Source organism: Choloepus didactylus, chromosome 7 (assembly GCF_015220235.1).
Source record: "Choloepus didactylus isolate mChoDid1 chromosome 7, mChoDid1.pri, whole genome shotgun sequence".
NCBI classification, from domain to species: Eukaryota; Metazoa; Chordata; class Mammalia; order Pilosa; family Megalonychidae; genus Choloepus; species Choloepus didactylus.
Genome location: NC_051313.1, coordinates 139,978,700 through 140,003,435, shown reverse-complemented (window position 1 = coordinate 140,003,435; position 24,736 = coordinate 139,978,700). Strand labels below are relative to the sequence as shown.

At 39.1% G+C, this 24,736-nt stretch overlaps 1 protein-coding gene across 3 annotated transcripts; it reads right to left on the bottom strand.

Annotated features, from left to right (window-relative positions):
- Positions 1-1,228: 1,228 nt before the first annotated feature.
- TBC1D7 (TBC1 domain family member 7) lies at positions 1,229-24,445 on the bottom strand. 3 transcript variants are annotated; one of them, XM_037843274.1, is made up of 8 exons: positions 24,226-24,443; positions 22,710-22,864; positions 20,762-20,842; positions 17,110-17,297; positions 12,126-12,263; positions 3,512-3,657; positions 2,369-2,498; positions 1,229-1,445 (listed from the first exon to the last, which is right to left on the bottom strand). In XM_037843274.1, exons 2-8 carry the CDS (start codon positions 22,819-22,821, stop codon positions 1,365-1,367), a joined length of 876 nt encoding a protein of 291 aa, XP_037699202.1. In that variant the 5' UTR covers positions 22,822-22,864; positions 24,226-24,443; the 3' UTR covers positions 1,229-1,364. The 3 variants fall into 3 exon arrangements, with proteins under 3 accessions (XP_037699202.1, XP_037699204.1, XP_037699203.1); XM_037843276.1 differs by lacking the exon at positions 24,226-24,443 and adding an exon at positions 21,497-21,611 and having other exon boundaries at positions 1,306-1,445; positions 22,710-22,839; XM_037843275.1 differs by lacking the exon at positions 20,762-20,842 and having other exon boundaries at positions 1,306-1,445; positions 24,226-24,445.
- Positions 24,446-24,736: the final 291 nt, after the last annotated feature.

The following is a 24,736-nucleotide window of genomic DNA, read 5'->3' as shown; positions in this document are numbered from 1 at the left end:
AGAGGAGTTTTAGCCCCCAGCCTGCTCCCTCCCCATCTCCCCAGGTCTCCCACACTTGCTCTCCCAGTCCTCTCCAGAATTTAGGTGTTAGAAAGCAAGGGCTCATACTTTGAAATTATCCTCTTGTGGAGAGATCACCGTCTTTTTTTCTGGACTCGGGATTCACTAATATCACTGACTTCCATGGGTTTTTTCTTACATTCCCACCGGGCAGAGGTGATCGCTGAACAAACTCTTGACAGCGAGTCGTTTTTTAAGAGTATTAACTGTAGGCAGCAGTTTTATTTTATGAGGTTTTTCTTCCGAGTGGAATTTTTTTGTTTTAAACACTGAAACACTCTTGGATGTGTGACTGTACAGAAGTAGCAGCTGGTGTCAACCACTCAGTTTCCTTTGAACGTTCTCCTCAACATTGGGGAGGGCCCAAATCTTAGAACTGTAGCTCCACAATGTCACTGTCTTCCTCCTCCGGGTGGGCGGGAGGTGGAGATCCCATTCACCACTCAGGCTCCGGCAGGTCTGACAGCTGAAGGGTGACACTTCTGTGTCGCTGTCTCCCAGACCAGCCTTACCCAGGGGGCCCATTTCACTCACAGATTCCCAAAGCCTGAAACTGTCCAATTGAATAGTTCCCACGATGTGGCATAATACGGCCTGGCTGTCATTAGCTATTAGCCGTAGCCTGCGATTTCTCCCCTACTCTTGTGTGTGGTAAAGTATTCCCCAAAGCCCACCCAACATTTAAGGACCCATCAAGGAAAAAGCATGAATTCCGAAAAACATCACATGCTCTTTCTCCTGGTAGGTAAATCGGGACAGATTTTTTTTTTTTCCAATAACTGTTTCATTTCAACTGGCACAAAGAGAAAAAAAAACGGAAGGTCTCTTTTTGTAAAAGCCTGTTAAGCAAGCCGATGCCTCACAAGACAGTCAGCTTACAATTAAACAAGTACTGTATCAGGGAAAGCCAAATCTGAAGTGTCAACAAGAGGAAGTTGTTCTTTTTTTCAAAAATAGACCTTAGAAAGTAAGGAGCTGGGTGCTAATTAGGGAGAGGCAGGCAGGATTAGTTCCACTCGGCTTATTAACGCTCCCACCCATGATGACTGGTCTGCTTTTCAAACTGGGAGTTATTTTCTAACCACCCTTTAAAAACGCTATTCGGAGCTGAACGTTGTACTTCTGTGCAACCACAAGACGCTGCTCCACCACACAGCAACACTGGAGATCTTAATTAAATAATTTTACTGGGAAAAAAATTTAACTTTGGGCACCAGAGCAAAGACGGCATTCTCCACGAGCTTGGGAGGTCACAGCCCGGGAAGGGGTGCTCCGGCCGGCCCGCCGACTGCCCGCACCCAGGCTCAGTGCACCGGGGTCCCGCAGTGCTTGTGCCACAGGTCAATGGCCTTGCTCACGATCGCATCCGAGCTGTCCTGGGGGATCTGTGGACAAGCAAGAGAGTCTTCATGAAGGTTCAGGGTGTCTCCCTCCTTCACCGCGGCAGACAACGTATTTCTACTGGAGTTTTCACTGTTCTTCAGCGAGGGCAGCATAAGAGGCTGGCAGACTGCGTCACTGAGGACATCCTAAGCAGCTCTGGGTTCAAATCCTCCTACTCAGCCTATTCACTGTGAGGCCCTAGGCAGGTTACCTAAGCTACCTTGTTTCAGATTCAATCTGTCAAGGAGGAGAGCAATAGCTCTGCAGTTTAAAGGCTCATCACATGAGATAATCTATGGTAATTATTGAGCACAGACTCGGGCACTGTTAGCCATGAATTAAAATGACAATGATTCATTTATTCAATGCATGTTCACTTAGTGTTCACTTACTGTTAATATTGACTGATTCAAAAAGACAACGACTAGCTTTTGGGTTCTCTCGGGCCTCAAGTCTTTATATTTCTACCCTTTGCTTGGTAAAGGTAGAAAGACAGAGGGGGAAAAGCTGCATTTAGACATTTCTCTGCATGAACTAAATTAATATGTTAACAAAACCCAACTGGGATTACAGCAGAGAAAGTAACAGAAATGAAAGGGCTTACAAAAGTTCCCCCAAAACATCAGGCTTTTTTTCCTGTGAATAAAAATTACTCATCCTAAAGTGACAAATCTCACCTTTTCCTTTGCTTGAGCTTCATGGTAGTGACATAAGGGGAGGAGCCTGCTAAGTGTGTGAACCCCCAGAGGACACAAATTACAATCCACAGACCAACTGGAAGCCAAAATTTTTCAAGGGAAAAGTCTTAGAATCTAAAAATATACTATATTATTTCTCTGAAATAATCTAATGCAATAGGAAAAGCTGGCTTGCTAAACTGTCTTCATTTCTAGATTCAAAATCAAATAGAACAAAGCACCCTTACGTTTTCCAGAAATTTCGTGATCTTCTCTGCACTGTTCAGTGCCATTACCTTCATTTTAAAGGTTAGTAAGATTTCCACAGCTACGAAAACTAGGATCTTACAGGATCCACTTACAACTTTATCCCAAACTCTACAAAAATAAAGAGATTACAATCAAAATTACATGAGTTGAAATTTATGGTTACTAGTTTTCTCAAATTATCAAATCAAATCAAATTATTCCTCTTATTTTAAGGATACACTTCAGAGAAGAACAATTGTGAAATACTCATTAAAACAACCACAAAGTAGACTGGTCATTTGTAGGCTATCCTAGACACAATCAGAAGTTGGAAGGAAAAAGAATACATCAATGAAAAATATTGCTCTGCTATGAATCTCATGTTCCAAAACTAGTCATTTTGGGGAAAGAAAAGTCCAAAACCAAAGTTTGCATTTTAGTAATATTTTATAATGCTAATATATGAAGGAACAACAACAAAAAACATATGAAATGATATAAATTTAATTTAATTTTCCAGTAGTTCTGCATGACAGATTCCTTAAACTTCTCTGAGGGCTTAAAGAGCCAGTTAATGACCTGCAACCACACTAAAATAATTATTCTGATAATAATTCCTTCAACTCTTAAAGTTGGTATTATCCTTTGTATGCTCAGGTGTGTAGTGTCTTGCAATGTTCCCTGTTGATAGCCTTTCTTCACCTATATCAGAAAGCCTTGGAAAGGAGGGACCAGAACTCATAACACATTCTGCCTGTTCCAGAGTGGTGAGCATGTCTTACCAGACCACATATCTGAAACGGACTGAAAAGGCTGAGTCTGTTTCACTGCTTTCAGCTCCTTTAAAGATGTTATAATGAGATGGATAAATATCCGGATTTTCTCTAGATTAGGGTCTAACACATCTCTGGAAAAGAAAAGCCCACATCTATACGTAAACTCCTGGAGACAGTTTCAGGTGTGAATATTGAGCAGCATGTAACACATCGAGGACCCCCGATTTTCCTAACTGTATTTTCAATAAGCAAAATCAGGTGTTGTTATGTCAGCTGCTGGAGAAGTTAGCTTCAGATTACTGGTATTGCTCTGAAGCAAATTCATATGCTGAGGGATGACCATGTAGTTTCGAAAGAAGTACTTGCCTCTGTAAACTGGATTCAGGCAAGCATCCTGCAAAGCACATCTTGAACCAGAGGTCATAAGGAAGTCTGGACACCACAGAACATGTCTTCAAATGATTCAGCAGTCTACTGTCTTCCAGATTCAAGTAGTGTTCAAAAGCCTTTGGCTAGAGATAAAAACAGGAAGAGAGAATACCCATTTCCTGTGGCGTAACATCACCTCACATTACACTCTGATGAAAAAAGTGTTCTTTCTGAATGCAAGGACGTGTTAGAAACAAAACACCAGAATCATCTGAGCTGCTTGTGATGCAGCCTTTTCCCAGGTAAGTGCTAACTTGGTAACTAACCAAGTGGGACTAGGGGTTTCCTGTGACACAGGACTTTCAGTGCTAAAACTGGGACAGTGCTAGGCAAACCAGAATGTTAGTCATGTCCTTACTGCCAGCACTAACCAGATTCAAAAGCCCAAGGCAAAAGTCCAAAGCAAAATTCAGTTTTTCTGGGGGGCTAAAAAAGGTCCACAGATATCACTGGCCGGTCTAGAAAAGTAAAGCATCTATAGACAAAAAGGTAGAAGGGGAAGAGGTAAGACCAAAGAAATAGAGTGAACCAGAGTGGGGAGAGGGAGGAAGGAAGATGAGGCAGAAAGAGATGGAGATGTTGTCTGGGGATTGGGAAAATCCCAGACACCTGTTGAGCCGCCAGAACCCAAATCTTATCTACCATCACCTCCTTCTCTGGGGAATCATGAATATACACTAAGCGGCCATCCTCTGGCATTCCGCTACCCCCACCTCCAATCATTCATTCAACATGAATATACTGACATATATTGAGCAGTGCTGTGCACTAGTGCAAAGGAGGCTCATACACAGAGATGTCCAGAAGATGGATTTTGCATCCAATACAAATGAGCATGACAATATTCTGGCAGCAACAGGAACAAAGCACCTGGATTTTGTCTGGTAGTCTCTGCCACATAAGATTAAGCAGCAGCCAACTCTGAAAGGTTGAGAGAGCCCACAAAGCCAGCACCTAACCACATACACCTTGCACAGGCTTCTGGGTCCACTGGCTAAGAACAGACCCAAAGGGTGAAACCTGCAAGTCTGTACTCACCATCCAGAAGAGTCTAATCAAATCCCATGACATGGAAGCAAATGTAAATGTTTATTTTGACAAGCATCTGTATCTCTGTGCTTCTGTCAAAGAGGCGATTCCTAACCCTTACAAGGTCCACTACAACCAGACACACTGAGCTCTTACAGGGACTAGGGTAAAAGATAAGAGAAAGTCCCACCCTCAAAGAGTGGACAGTTTAGTTGAGATGGACAAGTAAGGAGGTAATGGTTCTACTTTATGATGAATGTTCTCATGGGGATAAGCACAGGGTGCTGAGTGCCTGCAGGAGGGAAACCTAACCCCAGTTTCAGAAGCCAGAAGCTGTTTCCCAGAGAGGTGACCTTAGCACTGACTCCTGCAGAACAAACAGGAGTGAGTCAGGCAAAGAGAGGCCCACGTATTTAATATCTCGTCCAGTCTTCCCTCTTCCTTTCAGGGAATCTCTCACTTTTCTTCTGTTTCTCCCAACTCTCTTACCCTACTTAACAGTTTCCATAGCTTCTCAAGAACATATATACAACTTTCCAAATAAGGAGGTTTTCTCCACAGTAAAGTCAAAAGGACTCCAGCCCTGGAACCCTTATCTAGAATTTTGACTGGTTCTGTCAAGGGAATGTACTTTCTTCACAAAGTGACATGTGCAAAAAAACACACACAGACATTTAAATATTATATTATACTCATATATGAAAACATATATATATATGAATGTATAAAATATATTGTGTCTGAAAGTAAGGGAAATTTCATCCAAAAGACAGTACAAATAATAAACAAGATACAGGTGAGTGAATGCTTTAAAATTATTGTCTTTTTTCCTTTATCAGAGTATAAGCTCAGTGGGGGCTGGCACTGTATTTGTTTTGCTCACTGCTAATTCCTCACAGTGCTTGGCATAGTAATCACTCAATATAAATTGCTGAGTGAATGAACGCTAAAGTAAATGAATATAATGAATGAAGTTTTGAAATTCATTGACATCTTGTGGTCACTTGATGTACATATTTTTGCCAATGTCTTATCAAATTTTTCTAAATATATTTCCTAATTTATAATATGCTTATTATAAGAATCTTGAAAATACATAAATGAATAAAAAAAAGATATAAAGATCACTTATCATCCAGCTATCCAAAGATAATCTTTGGTAATATTGAGGTTGTATAGCATTTCATTTATTTTCCTTCCTGCATACACACACACACATACACACTTTTCTGTCTTTATTAATTGCACTCACTGAACACACAATTTAGTATTTTGCTTTTTGCACTCAATATTTTATGGGCAAAAATTTTCCCAGGTTAACAACCTTAAAGGGTTAATATCCCCAATATTAAAAGAGCTTTTTTAAAATAAAGAGAAAAAGGCTGAGAACTCTATAGAAAAAAAATGCAAATAGCTCTTCTTTTATGAAAAGCTGTTCAACCTACCTTAAAATAAAAGAAATCTAACTAAAACTATGCTAAGGTATCATTTCTCATTGTCAGATGGCAAGAATTCCAAAGCTATTGACTACGGGGAAAGAGGCATTCTCATATATTGGCGGCAATGATGCAAAATAGCATGCTTTCTGGGAGGGGGATTTTGGCAATATGTAGCAAAATAGCATATGCATTTACCCTGATTCAGCTCATGCATTTCTAGGAAATCCATGTCAAAAATATACCGGCAAATACATGAAAAGATGCAGGCACAAGACTATTCATCTATAGCACTGTTCATAACAGCAAAAGACTAGAAACATCTGAAATAGCCAACAACAGAGGGCAGGTTGAGTACATCAGGGCATGTACCTGTAACTGAGCAGTATGCCATGAGAAGGAGAATACAATGTCTCAATATACCACCACGGCATGATCTCTGCCATATATCGTGTGAAAACAGTAGGGTGGAGAAAAAATATGTACCATATGCTTAATCTAAGAATTAGGTTGAATACAAACATATATGCATATATTGTTTTCTTTTAAGTGGAAGGAAATATTTATATTTCTTGACATTGTCTAAGTACTTAGCAAACATAGATGTGATTATTATAACCGTTAAGTATATTCTACTGCTAACCATTTAGATTACCTCCAATATTTCCATGACCCCAAATTCCTTCTTTATGAAGAAAAGGAAACATGTATCATCAACAGAAGGCAAAACCTGACTTAGCCATTCCAAGAGGAATTTATATGAAACTCAGGAAGAGGCTACTAATAGCATTTATAAAGAACCTCTCTTTCAGACAGCTTTAAAAAATTGTAGCAATAGCAATGAAAGAAAGCTCACTTACTTTAATGACTAAATGCAATTAAATTTGAAGTGGTTTAAGGACAGTCAGCTCTGAAAGGAGATTAACAAGAGAAGCCTTCCACGCCACATTGAAGTTAACATCTATTCTCTTTGGGAATGAGAGGCCTTGTCAAAGAACAGAATCTCTAAAAGCCTGTGCAGAGAGAAGAAGCTGTGATGTATTCCTATGAATCAGAACTATGATTCATCATCACGCAGGTATATTCTTATCATCTTTGATGCCAAATGACCATCATTTTTTATCACATCACATGCACATTTCCTTAGTACTATAAAACTACCTCTGCTTGGTGGTGACAAATCTATTTGGTAAAACCATAACATTTGAAAAGATGACAGATAAGATTATAGAAGCTCTACTTTAACAAGAAGCTAGGAAGGAGATCCACTACACAACAATAATAAAAATTTTAAAACACTTTTATTAAAGAGAAAGTTTAAATAAATGACTCGATGCCCAAATCATACAGCAACACAAAAGGAAATTTAGCTCTTCTTATACATTCTGAAGAACTTGTTAAACAACTTCACAGATAATTTAAAACTGTGTGCTAGGCACTATGGTGTACATACTAAAATAAACCCCTCTTTCAAAGATGAGGACATTGAGATTTAGGGGACATTAAGAATCTTGTTGACCAGGGGAGTGAATCTCCCTGGCAATGTGGAATATGACTCCCGGGGAGGAATGTAGACCCGGCATCATGGGATGGAGAACATCTTCTTGACCAAAAGGGGGATGTGAAAGGAAATGAAATAAGCTTCAGTGGCAGAGAGATTCCAAAAGGTGCTGAGAAGTCACTCTGGTGGGCACTCTTATGCACAATACAGACAACCCTTTTTAGGTTCTAATGAATTGGGGTAGCTGGCAGTGGATACCTGAAACTATCAGACTACAATCCAGAACCCATGAATCTTGAAGATAATTGTATAAAAATGTGGCTTATGAGGGGAGATAGTGGGATTGGGGGGGGCATGAGGATCACACTCCCCTTTGTCTAGTTTGTGGATGGATGAGTGGAAAGGTGGGAAATCCATGTCAAAAATATATTGGCAAATACATGAAAAGATGCAGGCACAAGACTATTAATCTATAGCACTGTTTATAACAGCAACAGACTAGAAACATCTGAAATAGCCAACAACAGAGGGCAGGTTGAGTAGATCAAACAAACAAACAGACAAGGGTGCCCAGTTTACTTTAGTTGCTCTTTTTCACTTTAATTATTACTGGTTATTTTTGTGTGTGTGGTAATGAGGATATCGGGGATTGATTTTGGTGATGAATGTACAACTATATAATGATACTGTGAACAATCGAATGTACGACTTGTTTTGTATGACTGCGTGGTATATGAATATATCTCAATAAAATGAATATTAAAAAAACAATTTAGAGAAATATTAAAAAAAAAAAAAGAATCTTGTTGAATCTGAAATTCATTTCTAAAAAAAAAGTTGAAGAATAGCCAAATCAGTTTTGAAAAAGAACAACAATAAGAAAGAATTTTCTTTCCCTACCACCTATCAAATTTACTACAAAGCTGTATTATATAAATCACATGACACTGGCCTAGGAATAGACAAATAGTTCAATGGAAAAAAAAAATCCAGAAACAGATACAAATATATATAGGGAAATCCAGTATATGATAAAAGTGGCATTTCAAATCTGTGAAAAAAAGGATCAACTGTCAAATAAATGGTGTAAGCGGTAGTTCTACTACTCACTGTGTGACCTTCAGCAAATTACTTAACTTCTCTGTGCTTCAGTTTCCTTATATGTAAAAACAGGGATGTTAAAATGAAGTACTTAAAACAAATTTCACACTGTCTGTCTTGAAATTCTCTGTAACTGTTAACCAGAAGCAGGAAGAGAAGTGAAGTGGGGGTTGAAGTTGTGGTGGTGTAGTAAACTGGAAAGGAAGGAAATTAAAACTGTCTAATGCCAGTCACAAAGATACATCCCTCACAAATTAAAGGGCTCAGTTTAAAAATGTTTAAATATTTTTAAAAGTTAGAAGAAAATGAAAAGAAACACATTATTTAATCCTGGAATTAGAAAGGGCTTCCTAAGAAAGATACAAAAAAAAAAAAAAGGAAAATATTGCTAAATCCAATTGTATCAAAACTTAAAATCTGTGCAATAGACAGGGAGAAAACATTTTCAACATATATAACAGACAAAGGATAAATATCCAGAATATACATATATATTTAAAAGGATTTTTTTTTTAAATTTTGGTGTGATATTTGACAAATGAAGATGTTTTGCTGGTGTCACACAATATTTACATTTTATGCAATTAGATAGCACTTATAGAAAGACAAAGATCATCCCCTAGTATTCATTTTTGCCAGCACTTTGCAAGAGGTCAATTTTTTTCCTCTTTACTGGCAGAAGTATTAAATAGAGAACTGATTACATAATGCTAGGTACTATAATTCAGAATGTTGAAAATATGATACCTATATACTACAAACTAAATTGATATACACATATTCATTTCAAAGTGTAATCTTTTCTCTCAATTTCTATTTAGTCTACTAACAGCCATAGTAAAAGACTATCTCTTTTTACTTTGTGTAGGAAGACACTGGTGATAATATATTTTCCCCTGAAAGAAAAATTATCAGAAGCAAGTCATATTTCACAGAAAAAGAGAAATTTTTACATCATGACCTTATTTGTGCCTATCTAAGATCCCCAAAGATATTTGCAAATAAGCATCACGTATCCCTGTTGATGCTTCATTCAATCTCTACATGTTTTCTGCTATATTGCTAAGCACTGTGCCATGTACTAGCTATATAAAGGTAAATCCAACTTCATCCTTGTCCTTAAGAAGCTCCATGATCTGAATGCTTGGGACACTGATTTGTAAATACCAACTCTAATGCAATGTAATCTTTATAATCTGAGCAATGAATTTAGAAGGGCAGAAAAAGTGATTAATTTGAGTTAATATCCAGAATATTATCAGTAACTCTTCCCAATAAAAAAGAAAAAGGCAAGCGAGAAAATAGAAAAATGGGCAAATACAAATGACCAACAAATAGATGCCAAGCTGCTCACCTCGACCAGAAACTGAGGATCTGTAAATGAAAATGAGATGCCATTTTCTCTTAGTCTGACAAAAATTTAAGAGATGATACCATCAAGTATTTAGCAAAGGTGTGGAAAAGCAGGACAGCTCATAATCAGTTGCAGGGAACATAAGTAAGCATGGCCTTGGGGTGAGCAATCTGGCAGTTTAAAATCTTAAATGTCTCCTGGTCAATCAAGCATCCTACTTACTTTACCTACCCTAGAGATATACTCACACAATATATACAAAATCACACACAAGGGGGTCTTCACTGTCAGTATTGAGTTGTTATATGAAATCCGGGCAAGGTCCTAACAGGAACTACTATGAGCAAATTAAAAAAAAGGTAGTTGTAAATGAGTACTCACCTCTCAACCCTAACTACACTTCAAAATCACCTGGGCTTTTAGAAACTATTAATGCCTGGACTCCATCGTCAGAGATTTTGTCTTAATTGGTCTGGGCAGAGAAAAGGCACTGGTAATTTTTAATAGCTCCCAGGTGACAGTAATGGGGCATACGGGCTGAAAACCACTGATGTAACTCTACTGACTTGGAAAGCTCTCCAAGAAATTTTAAGTTTTAAAACAATGAATTTTAGGGCCATACATACAATAAAGGACTATTTATATTTTTAAAAAAACTCATTCTATAGATGTACATTTACAGTATATGGTATATATCAATCCTAATGCACCTAAAATAGACTAGAAGGAAACACACCAAGGGGATGCCAGCGGTTACTTCTGAGAAGAGGGTAGAATTTGGGAGTGGGAGGTGGGAGGGGAACTGCTGGTACAGATTTAAGGGCACAATGGATTCATCTGAGTTATTTACTTTCCTTTGAAATTTACTCCTCTATTAATTTTGTTATCAAAAATAAAGAATTATTTAAACATAGAGTAAGCTATCAATACACTACCAGAATTACTCCAATATTAAATAAGAAAAGCTTAGGAAATAATGGTATAATTTAGACCTCCTGATTTAATTAGGAAACTAAAATTTATATTCATTTATACTCCAATCCCATGCTTAAGTTAGTTTATTGAAATTAAATGGATCAAACTTTAAAATTCTAAAAAGCAAAGTTTACTTAATGTAAATATATTTTTAAAATACTTTCATATAGTGCTCAAGGACTTAAAGCAGAAAAGACAGACTCATTTTTAAAAATGAAAGGAACAAGAAAAAAACTGGAAAAATAGAATGACAAAGGGCCACTGGGTAATGCTGAGAAGCAACTGCCATTCAGTTCTCTGGACTCCCAGGTCAGGGTATGGCAGAGACAGCCAGCCACCTCCCCTACATCCATCCGCCCCTCCCTCTTCACCAGCAGAATCCCTATTTTAACGGGAGATCCCAATGTGCAAGGCTTAAAAAAAAAACACATTTCCCTGCCTCTGCTGCAGACAGGGGTGATGAGGTGACACAGTCCTGGCTCCTGAAATACAGGCAGAGGAAAGCCTGTTCAGGGCAGACAGACTTGACTGGCTCGTCCCTTCTACTACTCTGTTTTTGTCGCTGTCCTTCCCTTCATGCCTGCCTAGAACACAGCCGCCATGGCTGGCACTCCAGCAGCCGTCTTGTGAGCATGAGCACAAAGATCCTGACTAAGAATGGTGGAGCAAAATGACAGAAGGAGTCTGGGTCCCTGCCCATACCATGGAGCTGAAGCTCCAGGATGTGGACTGCCTCACCTCTGTACTCCTGATTAATGAGTGAAAGCAATAAGGATTTCTTTTTTGGGGGGTTCCCATTATATGCAGCCAAACTTAAATCTTAACACAGACACAATTCTAGACAAAGCCAGTGAATTCTAGACCCAGGGTTGGCAAACTATGGCCTGCGGTGGGCCAAATCCAGCCATATCCATTCTTTTACATGTTGTCTATGGCTGCCTTTGTGCACAACAGCGGTGATGAGTGGTTGCAATAGAAACCACCTGGCCCACAAACATTTACTATGTGGTCCTTTACAGGGAAAGTTTGCTGACCCCTGCGAGAGAGGGTCCACTCGTAATTGTAGCAGTACCAGGAGATAAGAGTGTTTCCTGAAGATCTCCAGTACCAATGCTCACCCCTACCTCCCAAGAGCCAAAAAAAACCATCCCTCACCAGTTGGGGCAAAGAATCCCGGTACTTGTTCTTTAATTGGTTCACAAAGCTTCGGATGATCCAGTAACAGTCAACATTATCTTCCACCATCTCTTCCATGGCTTTTGCAATGGCCAGAAACACTTCATCCTCTGGCTCCTGAAAGATGAATAACAAATCTCAAGAGAGAGACAGCAGAAGAGAGGAATACATATTTCTTTAATAAAAGCAAAACTTTGCCCCCTAAATTTTTAAAGAGGCTGCATTAATAAATCAAAGGGGAATAAAAAAGCACACAGTCCATCATCAAAGAGAGGACAAAGGGGGAGGAAAAGGTGAATAACCAAAGAAAGCTATCAAAATCAGTGTTGCTTGTGAATGACTAAGCTTCAGGCTGAGCACTTGGGGATTTTCCAAATTTTAACATTTTGGCCACCAGAAAGTAAACATCAATCTTAAGCAAGGTGCTGACTCTTTCGGCCCAAAAATTTCCTCAGTGCTAGATGAGAATTTCTTTTAAAAGGATTTATGTGGTAAATGGCACAAGTGATAACTGGAGACATTTGTCAATATAGTAATTTGCTAATATTAAATGACTCCAAAAGCATTGTGTTAAAGTGTTCATATATACCTTTAAGAATTCTGTTTTACCTTAAAGCACCTAAAAAGTAAAAACATCCCTAGAATCAGAATTTTAGGAATCAGAAGAATGACATTTCTCGAACTTTGTGAAATATCATTATTCAAAACATGAAAGTAAATCCTCAAGTAAATTTCAACAAAGAAATCTTAGAAAAACTGGAATCCTATTTGAAAATCTATTTTGTTTTCAAATACCATATCTTACACAAAAAGCTTTACATTTAGGATTTACATTTCCTCTAGGATTTAATAGAGGAAACATTTTAATGTTAAAAAGAAACTAAAACATATCTTTCTAGTTCTTCCCCAAATCCCAAGGTAAATAAAAATTCCTATTTAAAAAAAAAATTATTTCATCCTTAGGCCTCCTTTCAACTTGTTACTATAAAATACCATGTCAAGAGTGACAGAGTGAGCATGATAGAAAATAAATTTTTCTAAGCATTTACTAATGTGTCAGAGGAAGAAAAAAAGAAAAGAAGGCAGGAAAAGGAAAGGGAAGTGTCCTTTCTTGACCTCCCCCCGGACACCCTGCCCAGTCATTTCCCCAACTGCTGAGAGCTCAGGACCAATGTCCTCCAGCTGAAGGGTTCCTGCCCTGTGCTGAGCATCGTCACACACTCTCATTTCCAGGTAAGACAAGTGAAGTTGCACAGGGCTCAGTGTTTAGTGACACGCAGGGCAGCAGAACCCAGAGCAAACACAATGTCTGCCCAAGACCTGAAGCAAAGGTGTCTGGGCTTAAAGCACCAACCAGCTGGGGAGGGACGAGGTGGACACTTAACCTACTATTTAGAGTTCCTGAACAAATAGATAAGGTAACCTAACTTATATGTTACTTCAGGACTTGTGTAGTACTACCAAAGTCACTTGTCCAATGACAAGGGAAATTTAAAGGAGATTAAGACTTCCAGTAATTTCCAGGGACCTTCTCTCCCTTGATAAACTTAATAAAAGTTGGTGACCATTATTAGCTCCAAGGTTTGTCCATCATGAACTTTGAAAAGAAGGAATAAGCCAAAGCCCGATTTGCTGTATTGGTAGGTTGCAACCCACAGTATGCAAAAAAATAAACTAAATGTTATGGAATAGCAAAGCTGCAGGCAAATTCCTGTTTTGAACAAGTCACTCTGTTTTAGCAGAAAGCAAGTAGTCCACATAACTAGAGTAAGGAGTTTATTGAAGATGACGTTAAAAAAAAAGCAGGTTGGGGCTGTGGGGCTGAAGCTGAGTTGGTGGTTAAGGCCAAGGAGAAGGTTGAGGCTGAGAAGGGGGTCAGGGCAGAGAAGGCAGCCAGGGGCCAATGAAGCCAGTGGAGCTTGCAGGTTAGGGCCAAATTGGAGGCTGGAGGTGTGGGTTATATTCAGGGGGAAGAGCAACAAAGCAAGAGGAGAATGGGACCCAGTTTCTTACCAACAGAGAAGGGAGTTACAAATATGGGAAGGGTGAAGGATAAAATGGACTTGTGATAGTGGATTAGAATTAGAGGTACTTGGTGTGAACTCGGGGTTTTTTAATATACAGAGGTAAACAGCTATATATAAACATATAGGTATGTGTAAATATGCATGCAAATGTGTGCATATATTCCTATATGTAAATACACATAGATTGTATGAATGTGTATGTGCACATAGACATACGTTTCCTAGCTCTGTCTGCTGAGAGGGTCTAGAAGTAATGATACCCAGGAACAATGAGCAAATCTAGTGCTTGGTTTCTCAATACCACACTCCATTCAAAAGAGAGTTGACTGATCACAGGGCTGGTATAGAGAAAGCACAAGGTGAGTCTAGAATATCCTTTTATGCCAGAAAACAAGTGAATAAGACACAGGGGGCAAGGGGTGAAGTATATGGAACTCTGTACTTTCTGTATGATTTTTCTGTAAACCTACAAGTATTCTAATTAAAATAATAATAATAATAATAATAAAAAGACACAGGAGTTAGCTTGAAGGAGCTCCCCCTGGGCAAATCTGGAACAATTTGAACACCAAAACAAATAATGGTAGTAATGGGTTATAGCCTACTGATTAAAAGAGGAATCTGTAAGTTCATACTGATAGAGATAAATAAATGGGGAAGCATGCCAACTAACAAATGCAGAAGGAATGAAGAAGTTAGAAAATCACCATTTGGCAATCAGCAGAGTAAACACTGATTCAGACATGAATCATCAATGTGTGGATATTTACATCAGTTACTTATTAATTACAAAGGGAAAAATAGTAACCTTACAGTGAAGAACTCTGACCAACCCACCTGAACTAAGTGATCGGTGAGCAGCTGATATCAAAGTCACACTTCAGTGGTATTCTGGCCCAAAATGCATAACCTGATTTTAATCATGAGGAAACACCAGACAAGCCCAAATTGAGAAACTCTGGCCAGTACTCCTCAAAAATGTCAGTCATGAAAGACAAAGAAAGGCTAAGGAATGGAAGTGTTCCAGATTGAAGGAGACTAAGACGACATGGCAACTAAATGCAAGTGTGTGATCCTCCAACAGAACCTGGACCAGAAAAAGGACATCAGTAGGACAATCTGCAAAACTTCTAAAGGGTCTATAGATTAGGTCATAGTATTTGTAGCAATGTTAATTTTCTGATTTTGATAATATATTATGATATAGAAGATATAACATTTTGGGATGCTGGATGAAGGTATACGGGAACTCTACTATTTTTGCAACTTTTTTTGATGTCTACAACTATTTACAAATGGAAAGTTAAAAAAGAAATTTAAAATGTAAAACTTATAAATGAATGCTAAAACTAGTAGGTGGAAGGTTGATAAGAATAGGATATTTATGTAATTCCTAAGTGTCTCCCCACAATGGGATATAGTAACTAGAAGGAAAAAATAGTAACTTTATAGAGGTGAAAACCCTGGCAGACACCACCTTAACCATGTGATCAAAGTTAACATCACCACTAATGGGAAAAATCAACATCATGTGCCTCCTGATATTACAGACCAAGTAGGACACAACATCACCTCTATGTCAAAATGAATAACCTGAATCTAATCATCAGGCAAATCTAAGCTGAGGTACATTCTACCTGTTCTCCTCAAAAACGTCAAGGTCAGGAAAAATAAGAAAAGACAGAGAAACTGTTCCAGGTTGAAGGAGACGAAGGTAACAGGATGATGAAATGTAATATGGAATCCTCTACGGAATCTTGACCCAGAATTTGTATTGACTACTTTTAATTTACTTTACTTTTAATAAAGGCATTATTGGAACAATTGATCAAATTGTAATGGGGTCTGTAGATCAGATGTTAACATTGTTAATTCCTTGTTTTTGATGATTGGACTGTAGTGACCTAGGAGAGAGTCTCTGTCTTTAGGAAGCACAAGCTGAAATATTTTGGAGTAATGAGGTATCATGTCTGCATCTTATTCTCAAATGGTTCGGGGAAAAAAATGCGTGTGTGTGTATGTATATATATATATCAGAAAAATGACAAAGTATATATAGTATAATGTACTAGGGAACATAGTAAAATGCTAGGGAACCTGGCTGAAGAGAATATGGGAATTCTTGATATTATTCTTGCAACTTTTCTCTAAGTTTAAAATCACTTCAAAATAAAATGTATGAGAAAAAAAAAAGGCAGATTGGTTTGGAATGTGCCTGTGCTGGTTTGGATATATTACGTCCCCCAGAAAAGCCCTATTCTTTAATGCAATCTTGTGGGAGCAGACTGATTAGTTTGTTGATTAGGGTGGAAATGTTTGATTTAATTGTTTCCATGGAGATATGGATCCCACCCACTCAAGGTGGGTCTTAATTAAATCACTGGAGTCCTATAACAGAGCTCACAGACCGATGGAGCTCACAATAGCTGAGAGAGACTTTTGGAGAGATGCTTGGAAGCTGACAGAGATGTTCAGAGATGCTTGGAGTTCTGAACAGAACGACCTTTGGAGATGCTAAGCTAAGGACACACAGGAGCTGAGAAAGGAGCTGAAACACAAGCCGGGACCAGAAGACACCAGCCGCGTGCCTTCCCAGCTGACAGAGGTGTTCTGGATGTCACCCACTATTCTTCAGTGAAGGTATTCTCTTGTTGATGTCATAGTTTGGACACTTTTATGGCTTTGGAACTGTAAATTTGTAACCAAATAAACTCCCTTTATAAAAGTCAATCCATTTCTGGTATTTTGAATAAAGGCAGCATTAGCAAACTGGAACAGTGCCTGACCATGAGTGCCAGGAGAAGATGTGTGGTCTTTATTTTATGGACAATGGGAAGACACTGACAGTTTCTAAGGCAACATATGATGTAATCAAAGACTGGCAGGATGGGGCAGTCAAGAGTTCAGTTAAGCGTCAAAGAGAAGCAACCACTAACCAGTGGAAAAGAGGGACTTCGAGGCAACTTCCCAGACTCCAACTGATACATACGGAGATAGATTTCAGCCTGAGGGGTGGTGTCACTGACGAAGCGAATGACTTTCAAGGCATGAAGGATATCAGCATACTGATCCTTGCGGTACATCATCACCAGGGTGTGGGACTCGTGGTGTGGAGGCAGGATTCCTGCAGAGACCCGAAGGGGAAAAAAAAAGCACAAAACTGCAACATCAATCCGAATCCCTCCTCTAATAAAGCACTCTATTGCAGTTAGACAAGAACACATACAAATATTTAATTTCAATATAAATTATCTTTTAGGACTTTCTCACTATAAGACAATCTAAAATTTTTAAATACTAGCAATATTTGAACTACAATCACATCATTGAGATTAAAGACAAATGTAATGGCGTCACAAAAGCCCTTGAATAAATGTGGCATAGAAATGCAAGATAATCACCACATCAATTATAATAAGGATTTAATTTGATTTCTGGCTGTCAGCCTGGGGCTGCCCTGGAGGCATCTCTCCCGTGTCTGCAGTGGCGCCTGCATCTCAGAATCACCAACGGAGCATCAAATCCCTCCTTTCCCCAACAATTAAAGCTTGCTCACAAACTATCCTACCTTCAGGACAACAGAAATCCTAATCTTCACTGATGAGTTCCCCTTATACTATATTTCTATGACATTTTGTGCTCAGTAACCCATCTAACCATTATGCCTACTCACCAGGCCTTGGAGCAAGAACCACGTCTTTTGTCCACAAACAAACGGCAAGGAAAACACACAGTGGAAAGACTGCTGGAAAGGCCTCCAGGAAGCTCAGGTTCTAGACCCAGATCTGATCATCCCAGCTACAGGGCTCTCACAAATGTGCTAATCCCTCTGGACATTTATTCTCTCATCTGTCAGAGGTGGGAACTGGGATGGAAAAGCATTTCACACAATGTTTTCTGCAGGACCCTCGTCCCAAGAGTCTTTGTGAGAAGAAGGGTACCACGGTCAAACAGACTGGGAAATGGTGACAATGAATTTTCAAGGCTCCAAGTTTTACATTAAAGAAAACCGTCTTTCTTTATGCCAGCTTCATTAAACTTAATGTAATGGCTATACAGAAGCACAGACTTTGGAGTCAAAGGTCCTGAGTTTGAATTCTTGCCCTGCTATCAACTGGCTGGGGGCCCTGCAGGAAGGAACTTACTCTCCCTATGCCTCAGTTTCCCCATCTGAAAAATGGGAATAACAATACCTTCTCACATGGTTGTCAGGACAATTAAACCAATTAACACACACAAAGCACTTAGAAGAACACATGGCCCACATTAAGCTAGTAAAAATGTTAGCTGGTGTATTTGAAGACGGATCCCTTTTTGCTGCAAAGTGTCACAGATCCAGGGCTCTAAAGAACATTTTGGGAAACAACAGCTGGATAAGGTCTAAACACTCTCCTAGCTATAGGTGCCATGTTAACATTAGCATCAAGCTTCTTTAAATGTTCCTTTCCCTGACATAAATCTTTATTCATTTTAGCTATGGGGCTCTTTGTGAGACTTCCAGAAAAGTCAACGGAATACACTATAGTGTCCTCCAAATCTGGGCTAAACAGATTAAATGGCTGTCTTTGAACCGTCATCATCCCAGAGGCATTTAACTACTTCGCATGTTAAACCTCAAGCCTGTTTTCTAAGAGCTGCTCGTAGAGTCTCTTTCTGATATTTATCCAAAATGGTATCAGAAAGCAAGCATGCCAAGGTCCCCAAGTAATTAAAAACCTGCTCTAGGATCTGGTGAAATAAACTATAATGCATCCTTACACTGGAATATAGCTGCGGCCATGAGAAAACAGAAAGAGGAAGTGCTCTGTGTAACTTCTAAGGAAAGAGCTCCGAGATATTTTGTTGGGGGGTGTTGGGGGGAAGGGTGGAGGGAAGCAAGGTTTTGAATAGTGTGTCTTGTACAGTTTTTTCCCTTCATGAAAGAGCAGGGAGGGCTGAAAAGCTATCTTCATGTTTGTCTGCATATGCACCAAGAGATGGGAAGCTTAAACAAAAACTAAGACCGTCTACCTGTTTTTGTAAGGAGTATCTATTTTGTAGGATTTTATATGGAAAAAAAAAAAACTGCACAAGAGAGAGCCAGCCTGTCTCCTGTGTGACAGCTCTGAATCTCCAGTGCCTTTAACCATCTCAAAAACAACAGCAAAGACATACCTGATACAGAAATGTAAGTAACACAGAGGTGATGAACAAGCCAGAAAGGCGTCGGCACCCAGCAAGTACCACAAGGTATAACTGTACCCTTCCACTACTTACTACTTCCAGCAGAAATGGACATCATCAACATTACCACCTAAAAGGCAACTTTGGGTGGTATTTATTTTGAGGTCACTGGAAACACCAAGGTTTAAGAAAAAATGCTCAGGGAAAAACTAAAATAATTGTCACCTTTTCTACAGATTTTAACTGCACAGCGACCTACCAGAAATATAAGTCTGCAAACACTGTCAAAAGACAAAACATGAAAGTCATAATGCAGTGGTTTTCTAGTAGGGCTTGTATTCCCTCACTGCCTCCATATTTCCTAATTAGACTTAGGTCTGCAGACTTAAGTCCTGAAAGCAAAATTATATTTTCAACAGACAATGAGGCCCATAAGCATCTTCCCTTCAACTGGGCTTTATATACCTGAGCTCAAATTGCCACTTAGAGGCTATAAGACCTTATGCAAGTTATTTAACCTCAGAGTCTTCTTCTCCATCTGGAAAATCGGGGTACTGATGCCTACCTCACAGGGGAATCCTAGTATCATTTAATACACTTGAAGAAAACTAGCCAGCCTAGCAATGGATACACATGGGCTGCCCAATAAATCACAGTAACAGTTCATATTCTACATAGAGTTCTATTCTCACCCCTATCTTACAGCTAGCAAACTTAAAAATTTTAAAGAAAGGAGGGTGATAATGGGTATTCTATTCTTCAGAAGGCTCAGCAATGACAGAAAAAAGAAAAAAAAAAAATCCTCAGGCTCAAAAGGAAGCTGCCAGTCACTTGTGGCACCTGATAGACTTTCTTTTTCCACAGAAACTGAGCAAGATCTGTTTTTCTTCTCATTTAGCTACCCACCATGAGAAGTGATACATTCGCACTTCTAGGAAGTGAAAACTCACCAGCTGTTTTCCACTTTAATAGCGCTCATTAGGAAGTCATACCTCCATAGCTGGGAATCCCAGAATCTAACAAGTTTAGAGCTAAAACCTAGGAGTTAATTTAGCTCAAAATCCTCATTTTACAGATGTAAGAAAGGAGACCCTAAGGAGAGTTCCTCGAGGTTGCCTAGTTGAAAGCAAAGCCTAGCTGGTCTTCCTTTCTCCATTGTTCTTTCCACAGCTTGTCTCAGGAATACACTTTACTTTCCCTTCTATCATTAACAAACGGACACTCCTAGAGTAATACTGACCATCCTGCTGTGGAAGTCACCTCCTTAAAAGCTTTCAGAGTGAACAGTAATTGAGTCTCCAGAAGAGGACTCAATATTCAATAAAGGGCCTAAACGAATCTTCTGTTTTCTGACTGATGAGATGACAAATGAGCTCATCATTCATTATTTTTTCAGGCAAATCTTCCAACTCTTAGATCTCGTACCTAGAAGCACCTTCCACACCAACGCACGATACATTGACGGGAGAGGGAATCTCTGACTAAAAGTGCAAAGTTTCTCGATATCTGGAGGAAGAAAAAAACAGTTCATGTGAGGCTTTTCATGCTGAGCACAATATGCAAATGTGCATTTTGTTTTTTAAAACTGAAAGTATAGTAGGACATTTCCTCAGGAAAGGTCTACCATATGGTCAGCCAAATGTGGGAAAGGCTTCACTGGTCTGATTTCTAGACCAGGTCTTTTGCCAACTAGCTATTTAAAACCAATTAGCATTTTATAGCATAGGAGACACATTATGCACATATTACTTTATTTCCTATAACATTACCAAAAGTTACTATTTACAGAATGTATTTCATTTAACCCATATTGCAAGCCAGTTGGGTAGTTATTATTTTAAAGATGAGGAAACTGAAGCTCAAAGCAGTTAAGTGACTTGACTGAGTTAACAGAGCCAGTTGAGTAGCACACACAGACTTCAAATCCCCCATTTTCCAATAAACCATACATGCTCAGCTGATGTGCACCTCTGTTTTCCTATCTGTCAAACCAGGAGAATAACACCAGACAAACTTCTTGAACCACCGACCACAGAGTGAGGATCAAAGATCGGGTGGGAAATCTTTTTGAAACTTTAAAAGCACTCTATGCACACTAAGTGCTATTTTAAACTATGGTTCAGCGTATTTTACTTTGGTCAAGAACAGAATAGAACTTACAATTGCTGGCTTAGAAGAAATTAAAATGTCAATATATAATGCTGTCTTAGTATTTCCAAAAAAGAAAAGCAGGCCAGAGTTGTTGCAAATTTACTCAGAAGCTATGATGACATATCTGAAAATTGACAAAAGAAAAAAATATGGGTCTAATAAGAGAAAAAAATGGGGTTGACTTAGGAGGCCTGTCTTAGTGAAATACAAATTTGAAAAACCCATAACCTCTTTCAAAATATACCATTTTATTGTTATCCTACCCCTAAAACATACAGTAAGTGACAAGTACCTCTGCATGTTTTATTTTTAAATTAATGGAGTTGTAGGTTTATATAAAAAATCATGCCAATAGTAGAGAGTTCCCATATACAAACTCCCCCCACACACAGTTTTCCCTATTACTAACATTTTGCATTAGTGTGGGACCTTTGTTACAACTGATGAAAAATATTACAATTATACTATTAACTATAGTCCATAGTTTATATTGGGGTTCACTCTTTGCTGTACAGTTCTATGGGCTTTTTTCTTTAAATGCAATTTTATTGAGATATAGTCACATAACATACAATCCTTCAAAGTGTACAATCAGTTGTTCATAGTATCATCATATAGTTGCGCACTGATCACTACAATCAATCTTTATGGGCTTTTAAATGTTTATTCTGGTAATACATAACCAACCTAAAACTTCCCATTTTATTCACTTTCAATTATACACTTAAAGGTGTTAAGTACATTCACAATGTTGTATCATCTTCATCACCATCCATTACCAAAACTTTTTCACCACCCCAAACAGAAACTCTACCAATTAAGCATTAACTCCCATTCCCTATCCACTCCAAACCCCTGGTAACCTATATTCTAGTTTCTGACTTTACGAATTTGCATATTCCAATTATTTCATGTAAGTGAAATCATATACTATCTGTCCTTTTGTATCTGGCTTATTTCACTCGACATAATGTTGTCAAGATTCATCCATGTTGTATCATGCATCAGAACTTCATGCCTTTTCACAGCTAAATAATATTCCATGGTATGTATATACCTCATTTATTTATCCACTCATCTGTTGACGGACACTTGATAATTGGGAATAATGCTGTTGTGAATACTGGTGTGCAACCTCTGCAAGTATTTAAGGTAACATTTATTTCAGAACATCTGGAGATAATCGAGAACAAATCAGCTCATTTTAACTTCTAAAACTCACCCAATCGATCATCTTTTAGGAGAATTTCTAATGATTTCTTTTCTTCAACTCCACGAAAACCCACTTTCTCATAATATACTGAACGAAAATTTCTCTGAGAGTCCTCAGTCATGTTTCACTCTTGGAGGAGAGAGTAGAGAGGAGAAAAAGTGACCCTAGAAACAAAGATGGAAGAATTGGAGGATTTTTCAATGACTTTCTCCACCTTTTCTATAAATTTGGTAGACCTTGATAAACTCCTGCTTTTGCATGGGACTTGATATTAAATCATTCCTTTTATACAACTCTTAATGGCAACTCAACTATGCACCTTGGCCAAAAACCAAGATGTAAATCTAAAGTTCTCTGACCTGCTAAAATAGATGGCACAAGATTCTTGCAAAAAGGTTACAACTTTACATATGAAAGCACCTAATACAATGGAATATTCTGTTGTCATTACAAATGTTCAAAAAAAATTAGTAAAATGGGAAGACAAACAAATGTCATGTAAAAGAGATTATCCAATAGTACCGAGTTTGATTCTGTTTTTGTTTTTACAAATCTCATGCACTGAAAAACAGAAGACAATATTCAAAAATGTTAGCAATGGTTATTTCTAGGTAGAATTCCAGATGATTTAAATTTTCTTTCTTTCTCTCTTTTTTTTAAATGGATATTTCATAAAATGAGACATAATAAAAACAGTTAAAAGCCAGGAGTTCCTCAACTTATTATTTTTTTTTTACTTTAAACAAATTCTATCAAATACAGTTATCAATTTCAAACCCCGTAACAAATTAACCACATAAAGTTAAAAACTGGGAGAGAGCCTGCTCTGTGCAGGAATGCAGCCGGTTGTGACAAATGAGGCCACAGAGTTGGAGATGGAAAAATTATTTAAAATCTGACATGAGAACTCAAGAAGCTCAGTGATCTCAGATCCTTTCACAATAACCTTCATTACTATTAATAGTAAGTCAGTCATCAAGGAAAGTTCAAATTAGGTTGGTGTTTCAGGAACAGAAAGGGTGTAATACATTTTCCAAAAACCACTGCACTGCCCCTACCCAATGCATAAAGTGTTGGTGCCAAAAAAAAAAAAAAAAAAGAGTAAATACTCGGCTATTTAAAATCCTGAAACGTCCCATGGGCCAGAGGAAGGTTGGGTTCCTGAAAGCCAAGGTCTTCCTAGTTGAAAAGATATCCTACGAACCATTCGGTCATAGGTTCAGATCAGGATTCGTTTAAAAAATGATATTCTAAAGGGCTTTAATCACCCGATGCTTTAAACACACACACATACAACTACAAAACTTGAAAACGCATAAGTTTAGGGATTTATTGACGCGAAGCATCCAAACAAGCTGCACAGCGATACAGTCCCTGTCGATTAAGAGCACCCATTCTCAGATTGCGCTATAATCGCAAACGCGTCCTCCCGGAGGAAATGTTGTAATGGAGAGCGTCCAGCAGATGGGAAACAGAAACGCCTTGGACCAAGCCCCCAGGTCCCCCTCTCCCTCTGATCCTTCACCTCTAGTAGTGCAACCCGCACCCGGTTGTGGCTAAGTGGTCCCGGAAACGAAGCCGGCAGGCGGGCGCGGGCCGAGGAGGCCGCACAGGTGAGACCACGTGGGGCGGGAGCAGGTACTGCGGGGGAAGTGAAGAGAGGCGGCAGAGGGGAAGGGGCAGCGGAGGGGAGGAGGCGGCGGAGGGGTGAGGGAGGCGGGGTGGCGGGCGGTCGCAGCGGAACACCCGCACGCGACGCGGCCGGGCAGGGAAGACAAGGCCCGTCGCTGCCGGACGTGACGTCAGCGTACGTCCAGGGGCGGGCATCGAGGGACGTGTGCGGAGGGAGCATGCGCAGTGAATACCGCACGCTTACCAGGGGAGATGTGTCTCCGGTTCTGTATCCTGAGGTCGAGGAAGAGCGGGTGCAGCCTCGAGACTGCTTCTCCGGCCCCTGGGACAGTTTCCTCAAGCTCCCCAGCTTCTCCGACCCACTCTCGCGAACTACCTACCCCCGCCATCCGGACGATGCGTCC

Coding starts and splice junctions, on each gene's coding strand:
- TBC1D7 (XM_037843274.1), bottom strand. CDS start 22,821: ATGACTGAGGACTCTCAGAGAAATTTTCGTTCAGTATATTATGAGAAA. Junction 2,499..3,511: donor CCTGAATCCAGTTTACAGAG/GCAAGTACTTCT, acceptor TTATTTTTGTAG/AGTTTGGGATAAAGTTGTAA. Junction 1,446..2,368: donor TCACGAAATTTCTGGAAAAC/GTAAGGGTGCTT, acceptor GCTTGTCCACAG/ATCCCCCAGGACAGCTCGGA.